Source organism: Cebus imitator, unplaced genomic scaffold (assembly GCF_001604975.1).
Source record: "Cebus imitator isolate Cc_AM_T3 unplaced genomic scaffold, Cebus_imitator-1.0 Scaffold586, whole genome shotgun sequence".
Lineage (NCBI taxonomy): Eukaryota > Metazoa > Chordata > Mammalia > Primates > Cebidae > Cebus > Cebus imitator.
Window position 1 is genome coordinate 468,366 of NW_016107901.1, and position 9,169 is coordinate 477,534.

Genomic DNA, 9,169 nt, shown 5'->3' on the forward strand with positions numbered 1-9,169 from the left:
AATTGGAAGTAAGATGGTAAGAACAATCCTGTGGAATTTTCCAAGAACTTATTCCACAAAGTAACAATCAACAGACACTGGAGAAAAACGTGAATTATTTTGAGAGAAAGTACAAAAGGCGGGCAGCTTATTGACTGGACACCATCATATTTTAGGTACCTTTAAAATAAGCCATTTTAAAGCTGAGATAACTTGGTGGAGTGAACTGAATGCAAATTTCAGAGTCAGAAATAACAAGAGGTTTAGACCCTACCCCAGCCACGGGAGGGTCAGCCCATTTCTTTATGTCTCCATTTCTTCATCTGAAAATGACTGAACACAATACCCATGTTCCAGGCTCACCAAAAGCACTCGCTCACCATGCGTGCCAAGAGACTAGAGCTGGGTAGATGCCAGCGACTGCCTGTTTCTAGTCTTTTGGGGTGGATGCCAGCATGGGAAGGCCAGTATGTCTCTAAGGGAGGGAGTTATACCCACTATAGCTAGAAAGGGAATGATATGGAAAGCGAATGTTTAGGATGTGGAGATGAGCAGGGTCTACAGCAGAGCACCTGCCAGACATGCGAAAAGGCGGACCCTGAGGTTTAGAGCCCACTGTCCCCAACAGCAAAGCAGAAACTCACATCAAGGATTTCCTTGTTGGCTTTCGGAGACGTTGCTTCTCTTAACTCCTTGATAGCTACGGGAATTTTAACTTTCTCACCTTCTGGGATCCAGAGTCCCTATGATAGAGAGAGAGGGCAGACGTTAACTGGCAATTGTGAGATGGTGACACACACTGCCTAGCGAGGGGGGTGGATTTTACCAGCGATGCACCCTGAAGGTGAGGGACACTGGGGCTTTGGAGCCGCACCCAAGCCTGACATTGCTGGGGACTGTGACGTCCCTGCAGCCCTGCAGCTGACGGGCTCCATGAATCACAGTGATTATTTAGATAAAAGAACCTCAAGCTTGTATAGCCCGTTATAAAATCCGTGTGGATAATTTCATCCAGAATTTAAAGATGCTGCGTCTAGGCCTAACTGAAATCAGATTTCACGCAGAGGATTTAGAAGCAGCAAACGAAGATGAGCCCATTTAGGCTGGGTTGCATTCTGATGCCCAGGAGAGGGGCGGCCTTCCTCCCGCCTGTGCTGTGCCCCACTGCGAGGTCAATGGCATCCTTCATAAAATTGCCTTTGCTCTGTGTATGGGTCTCATAGGACCACTGCTCACTGTGGTTATAAAAGATATCCTCTCAATAACTTGGAAAAAAACCTGGAGTTTCCCAAACACTCAGTGAAACAGACAGTAAAGTAAATGATGGAAATATACAGCTTTTGAGGACTCCAGGCTTCCCTGAGACCATGAGGGACCCTGCAGCCCTGCCTGTCCCAGGGACCTTACCTTATACACCGTGCCGAATGCACCAGAGCCCAGCACTTTGATCTTTTTGAATTCAGTTTCCTTCAAGATCCTCAGGAGGGCTTGGTTGGGAGCTTCTCCGCTGGGCGTAAGAGGCTCCACGAGCTGGGGGGGACAAGAACACAGAGACGAGGGGCCCCTCAGCGCTCACCACGCTGGGAAGCAGTGCCAGACGTGGTCCAGCATGGGCGCCGGCAGCCACAGCATGTGCTTGGATAAAAGAACCTCAGGCTTGTAAAACTTGCTACAAACTTCCAGGCCCCTCTGGACAAGTACCACATGACACTTGCCAGCTCACTCAAAGGAGAAACGCATGCCTTCTCTACAGAGCTTCACAGCAGTCGGTAGAAACCCGGGCTGTGATGCAGGTGTTCTTTCAATGAACAGAAACCTCTCAACAAACACAATTTCTGGTTCCATTTCCACGCCTACCAGCTGGATTGAAAAACTCCAGTAGGGAAGATGTGTATGGCGGTCATTTTGGTGTCTGTGGTGGCACGTCACATCCCCTTATGCTGATGAGCCACTGGGTCTCCCTTTCCAGAGACGGTGGCTTCCAGCACAGGACTGGGCTGCAGCAGAGTCCGTCATGGACAAAGCCACTGTGTGGACAATGGCGTTTTCCAAAGTAGGATCCTCTAGCCTCGGCCACACAGCCCGCACGGCATCCTGACCTCCCTCCCGCATATACAGAGGCACCGGGTCCTGAGCAGATGCCACACAGCTCTGTGGGTGTTGAAGGGCTCAGCCTAGAAACATTTCCGTGTCCTCGCATGCATGTACCAACACGTCACTAACTGGGTATAACTGCACATTTGAGATTCTTTCTGCATCATAACACAATTATGTATCTAACATACACAACGGCTAATGGCCCACTCTCGGGGCTGGCCCTCGTTCCCGCCAGGGTGCCACGGCTCTTGAGCACACCCAGGCCTGGCACTCACCTCTCGCTCCTGCAGCAGCCTCCGCAGCGTACGCTTCCGGACGATGCGGCGCCTTCGCATGAAGAGGCCGATCCCCAGGGCCACCACCAGCACCAAGAGGAGGGCAGCCACAATCCCGGTGGCGATGGACGGGATCTTGGGCCTGGAACGAGGTGGAGGAACAAGGAAGGGTGAGGTTGCTGGCAGATTTCATGGCATTGGCATGCAATAGGCCCCTACATGTTCCAGCGCACTGACATCCTGTAAAATGATCTTGGAAAGTGAGATACTGTGTAGCTTCTAAAGGGAGAAAAAACAGTTTCTAGGGCAACGTTTCTAACTTTCTCAAGCTCCCCCCAGTCCCCTACCAGGCCCGCTTTTCCTCATTTTTTAAAAAGGAGGCATCATCTGGACCTATCCATATGATGAGTATTTTTCAATTTGTTAACAAAATATAATTTAAAAAAATAACTCAGACTTCAATAATGCTTTTTCATGAATTGGTATTTTGTTCATTCCAAGAGTATTGCCATGCGACTGAAGTGCCATAGTCCATACACACGGGCCAGGCTGGGTGAAGGGACTTTTTGACAATGCGGAGACTCCTCTGGGTCCTTAGCTTTCGAGATGAGCACACAAACTGTGTGAAATGCTCTCTGAACAAGCTTGAAGGGGGTTATAAAGGGATAGGATTCAGACGCAGAGCACATCGTTGTGATGAGTGTGGTCATCATGCTGCCTCAGCCTGCAGGTGCATTTAATCCTCCCCCCACGGAGGTTGTGTCTAGTTCCAGAGAGAGCAAACCAGAAGCCACGTGTGCCAGTTCACGGGGGAAAGGGCCAATCTGATTGTAATTCTGAATCTGGAGTCGTTAGAAAGTTCTTGTTCTTAAGTATCTATCCCATTTGAGCTGCTGGCAAATGGATTACTATTTTCAGGTAGAAACGTTAATAAATATAAAACGTGAATTAGCAGTGGCATTTGCACATTAGGAATGCGTCGAAGTCTTTACAGGTCTCTCTTAAGTGGGCCAAATGTACTTCATGAGTATGACAGGATACAATCCTTTCCTTTCAGGGACTGCTGGCATCATCTGTGTTACGACAAACCCCTAGTTAGCACAGCCTGGATTAATGAGTTTTGCTATTTTGAGGGAATTCCGGAAGACACAAGGAATCATTTGCTGTGGAGCGCATGTCCATAGGGTAACATAGGAGTAAGGGTGGGTGAACAGGAGATGAAAAAGACAGAAAAGAGCAGATGTAAGAAGGAATGGCTGTGACTGGCTTCGAGGTGGAGACGTGGCGGAAAGGCCATGATTAACATCACTGAGACCGCAGCGTGGAGTGGGGAAGTTCTGCTGGGTGTCCTAGCAGCTCACTGAAGAAGACCCTGTCTCTGAGAAGTTGCCTTCGTCCTTGATCATGTTCACCAGTGCCGGAGGGAGAGCTACGGTTATCAGCTCCGGGGTGGAGGAGCATGCTGAAATGCAGGAAGGGCAGTGGTGAGGAAGGGACTTTGTAGGTGTTACCAGAGATGGCAGAGGGGCCTGGGAGTTTGGCTCATGTTTGGAAATGTCCCAAATGGCAAACAGGTGCTCAGTGTGTAATTCCCTACTTCCTGGCCAGATGCTGTCGGGCGTAACGCCACTCTGTCCTGGTGAGTTTGAACAAGATTTTTCAACTTTGCTTTTCTCAGGGTTTTGCTCTGGCAAACTGGCCGGAGCTGATGTTGAAGGAAGCCCTTTTGCCTTTGCTAGGCAAAGTGTCTAGTAAAGGAATCAAGGAGAGAGACTGCCCCATGCTGGAGGGTGTCATCAAACAGAAAGGCCACTCACACACAGGCTTGTGATGGGGCCAATCGGGTGAGTGGGCAGAAAAGAAGAGGTACTAGAAGCAGAGAAGGACCCCACAAAACCAGTGGAACCAAGGACGTTGGAGGCAGGCCATGATCGAGCCATGGCACGGTGCATTCTCCCTTCTCTCCACTGATGACCAAGCTGGCACGCAGAGCCACATGGAACTGCTGGGCAGTCTCTGCAGAAACCCTGGCTGAGGGTAGCCACAGAAATTTGACCAGGACAGAGGACAGTCAGAAACGCAGGACAGCATCATCTTCACCCACAGCAGTGTGGTCATTCTTGACGAGGTCCATCTGACACAGAGCTGTGAACACTTACCCAGGTATTGCACAGCCTTCAAGACCTGGCCCAGCGCATCTGCAGAAAGGGAAAGAGAAATATACATTTTTCTCATTCTGCTTCTTTGGCATATTTCTTGGAGATTTTTAAAGTAAATCATAAGGCAATGTATGCTAAACTACTCTTAAATAATTAAAATCACAATGTGTCTGAATCTTGGATTGGTTAATTATCTATTATGCATTTATTCATTTGTTCATTCACTCAGCAAATATTTTGAGTGTCTACTCTGTGATAGGCATTGTTCTAGCATGGAACAAAGCAGCCAGTTTGTTACTGAAATGTTTTCACATCTGGCTTTGACACAGATACTTGTCCCACAGCTGGCTCTAGAGTTTCAAATAGACAGAGGGGCAGAAGGAGCCAAGGCTAGAGGCATGGACCGGGGCCACACTGATTACAGAGAAGACTGGCAGCGTGGAGTCCCTGCAGGTTTCCGACAGTCTATGTGCGCTCTGAACACCCATCTGGCAGCGAGCAGGAAGAGGTCAGTCCTGGAGGTGACGGTTAGGCTACTAGATGGGATGAGCGGCACTGGTAAAGGGAGTGGAAGGAAGGAAATGGGTAGGAGGCTTTTGAGAATCTGGTGGCCACGTGCAAGGGTGGCAGAAAGGAAATGCGGGAGGAACAGATGGGTGAAGGCATGAGGCTCAGGACGGGAGGAACGGACGGGTGAAGGCATGAGGCTCAGGACAGGAGGAACAGACGGGTGAAGGCATGAGGCTCTGTGGCAGGAGGAACAGACGGGTGAAGGCATGAGACTCAGGACGGGAGGAACAGACGGGTGAAGGCATGAGGCTCAGGACGGGAGGAACAGACGGGTGAAGGCATGAGGCTCAGGACGGGAGGAACAGACGGGTGAAGGCATGAGGCTCTGTGGCAGGAGGAACAGACGGGTGAAGGCATGAGACTCAGAATGGGAGGAACAGACGGGTGAAGGCATGGGACTCAGGACGGGAGGAACGGACGGGTGAAGGCATGAGGCTCTGTGGCAGGAGGAACAGACGGGTGAAGGCATGAGACTCAGAATGGGAGGAACAGACGGGTGAAGGCATGAGGCTCTGTGGCAGGAGGAACAGACGGGTGAAGGCATGAGACTCAGAACGGGAGGAACAGACGGGTGAAGGCATGGGACTCAGGACGGGAGGAACAGACGGGTGAAGGCATGAGGCTCAGGACGGGAGGAACGGACGGGTGAAGGCATGAGGCTCAGGACGGGAGGAACAGACAGGTGAAGGCATGAGGCTCTGTGGCAGGAGGAACAGACGGGTGAAGGCATGGGACTCAGAACGGGAGGAACAGACGGGTGAAGGCATGAGGCTCAGGACGGGAGGAATGGACGGGTGAAGGCATGAGGCTCAGGACGGGAGGAGGCCGTGAGGATCACAGATGCAGAAGGCCAGGCATGGGGATGGCTGCATCCACCCTGACCCAGCTGAAACTCTAACGTGGAGAAGAGATGGGATTCATCCTCAGCATGACTCCTGAGCAGCTGGGCTCCCGCTCTGGTAGGACATGCTGCCATCATTACTTTGATTACAGGACGATGGTTTAAAAGGCAGAATAATGTGGCTTTGAGACTCCTATTTCCTGGCCTGGGGAAAGATGGACAAGTACATTTCAGTATGTGAGAGGCCTGGGGAGCCCTGGGTTGACACAATCATCTGGTCCTAACAGTTTCTATCTCTGCTTTCCAGGTCTCTGGTCTCTACACTGCTCTTCTTAATTTGGGGGTCTGGGCGCTCCCTGTTTTCCATGGTGCCATGTAGTGCAGTCTTACCCCTGCGGTGCCTTTGAGCTTAGCACATAAACCAAGCACAGAGGCTTCTCAGGCAGTGGAACACACAGGAGGCGTCCTTACTGCCCACCGCACTGCCTCCTACAGACACACAACAGTCCGAGAGAAAAAGCAGTCACTCGTGAACAGACCTTATGTCTGTAGTCTCTCCCTGCCTGCTGAACGCAATGCAATGGGAACACTCCGCAGAGGGAGTGCAGAATGAAACTGCAAATTTTCTACAAGATCCAGAGTCTTATGCAGCCTCTGAAAATGCTTCTGGGCAACCATAGGGATTGCTAACAGAATGCTGTGATAAACAAGCTTGTAAGGAAAGGTAGACTGGTTGACCCTTGGAGAGAAGCTGGACAAGGACAGTTAGGATGGGGCTGCAGGAGGGAAGGTGCGAGTGTCGGAAGGTAGGGGACTCCTGCTGACACTGATGAGGCCTCCATGACTCTGCAGACATGATGGTATGAAGGCAAACAGACCGTAGCATGTTATTTCATTCTGTTGGAAAATCCTTCTGTGTCCCCAGCTTGATTCATTCAGTCCTCCTACCCTCCAGGACTGACCCGTCTGTTCTTTGGGGTAAGGAATTTATACATATTTGCAATTATAGCGGTAATTAAACTTCGTTACATATATTAATGTATGCAAATTTTCATATTATTTGATTTATCAGGATAAAGATTTCAAAGCAACTTTCCCCTCACTGTGTACTATGAAAACGCGGTTCCATTTAAAAATAGATATTCCGGGCGGTGGCTCACATCTGTAATCCCAGCACTTTGGGAGGCTGAGGTGGGCGGATCATGAGGTCAGGTGTTTGAGACTAGCCTGGCCAATATGGTGAAACAACAATATGGTCTCTACTAAAAATACAAAAATTAGCCAGGCATGGTATTGTGCACCTGCAGTCCCAGTTACTTGGGAGACCGAGGAAGAAGAATTGCTTGAACCTAGGAGGCAGAGGTTGTGGTGAGCTGAGATCATGTCACTGCACTCCAGTCTACGCAACGGAGCGAGACTCCATATCAATAAAATAAAATAAAATAAAATAATAAAAATAGATATTCCAGTCAGGCTTGGTGGCTCACGTCTGTATTCTCAGCACTTTGGGAGGCCGAGGCATGTGGATCACCTATCAGGAGATCAAAACCAGCCTGGCCAACAAGGCAAAACCCTGTCTCTACTAAAAATACAAAAATTAGCCAGGTTTGGTGGCAGGCACCTGTAATCCCAGCTACTCGGGAGGTTGAGGCAGGAGAATTGCTTGAACTTGGGAGGTGGAGGTTGCAGTGAGCTGAGATCGCACGGCCGCACTCCAGCCTGGGTGACAGAGAGAGACTCTGTCTCAAAAAAAAAAAAAAAAAAAGAAATAGCTTCCAGGGTCCCTCCCCGTTCCCCTGGGTGGCTGCGCCTGCTGGTTGGAAGGTGCGGCTTTTGGAATCAGCAGCTGCTGAGGCTATACTCTGGGCTCGGATGCTGCTGTTCACAACCTGTTAAAGAAACCCCGTAAGTGTTTCTTTAACAGTAGAAATGGAGAAGGCAGTTCATCCCATCTGAGAAATGAGAGAGACAATATATTCAGGAATGTTGTGCACATAAATACTCAGTGAAACAAATTTTTAAAAAATTCCCTTACTCTCATCAACATTTCACCATATTAAAAAAATTAAATCCATCTCTATCATGCAATTCCTATGTAATTAATGGCTTTGGAAGAAGATACAGGTGGCAATAACAAGACTATATCAAACTATATACTCTTCTAAAAAGGCTCAGATTCAGGAATATAATCATATATACTAAAGAAAATACTGATAAAATTCTATATGTCAAATGAACAGCATTAGGACTTTATTTGAAGCAAAGGGAAAAACTGAAATTGTAGAAAGGAAATGCACTTTTAGCGGGAGACTGAAGTCAGACAGTGAAGATTTATCATGATCCAGGAAAAAATAGAAAGACATTAGAACAAATGACCACTAACGTTTTTAATTTAAATCTTGAGTAAATCCCCTCTTTCTATATTTGGCAAATTATTTCTCACACAAAGTAAATATATTGAAAATGTCAACACCCAATCACTTTCTGGATATCCCCTAAGCCCAGTGACATAGGCTGACGCAGAGACACTGATGCAGAGACACTGATGCAGAGACACTGACTCAGATACAGTGACGCAGAGACACTGATGCAGAGACACTGACTCAGAGACACTGACGTAGAGACACTGATGCAGAGACACCAACGCAGAGATACTGACACACATCTATTCCAAATGAGAGAAAAAGGGGGAAGATAGAACATTTATTCTATACACATAATATAATCCTGTTTCAGAGGCTTAGCTCCAAAATTGCTGATAGAAAGAGATTAAGTGAAAAACTAGCAAAGCATCTTTTTTTAATACCATGCTTCATCAAGCTCACAAGGAGGCCAACAGAGCCAGCATGTTGGTTATACCCAAAGCCAAAAATACGAAAAATCTTACGTTGCTCCCAGGGAGATATTTGCTAAAATTCAGAATCAATTCCAGATTTTAAAAAACATTAAAAACTAGGTATAGGTGAGTATTTCCTTAACTAAATAATTAGTATCTCAGACTAATAGCAAATGTTGCTTTTCCTGCTGAGACATTAGAGCTACCCCTGCGACCTTCAGATGCCAAGTTCCGATGTTGACTGTCATCATGTCTGCTATTATTCTGGAAACGTGGCCCTTATAGTATGATCTGATACTTTTGGAAAAGGGATTAAGATATCACTGTTAGAGATTACATTATTGTCACAAATCATTATCATGTCTCAATCACTGTCACTGCCACTATGGTTACTCCCACCTCCTCACCATCA

General features: G+C 48.0%; 1 protein-coding gene across 2 annotated transcripts in view; it reads right to left on the reverse strand.

Moving 5' to 3' along the window:
- Positions 1 to 9,169, reverse strand: part of EGFR (epidermal growth factor receptor) — a 202,155-nt gene that overhangs the window by 34,355 nt on the left and 158,631 nt on the right. For both annotated transcript variants that reach the window (XM_017516423.2, XM_037734208.1), the window contains exons 16-20: positions 4,519 to 4,549; positions 2,745 to 2,752; positions 2,352 to 2,493; positions 1,387 to 1,509; positions 624 to 722 (exon numbers count right to left, since the gene is read on the reverse strand). In XM_017516423.2, the coding sequence (XP_017371912.1) occupies positions 624 to 722; positions 1,387 to 1,509; positions 2,352 to 2,493; positions 2,745 to 2,752; positions 4,519 to 4,549 (403 nt within the window). The remainder of the gene's footprint in view (positions 1 to 623; positions 723 to 1,386; positions 1,510 to 2,351; positions 2,494 to 2,744; positions 2,753 to 4,518; positions 4,550 to 9,169) is intronic.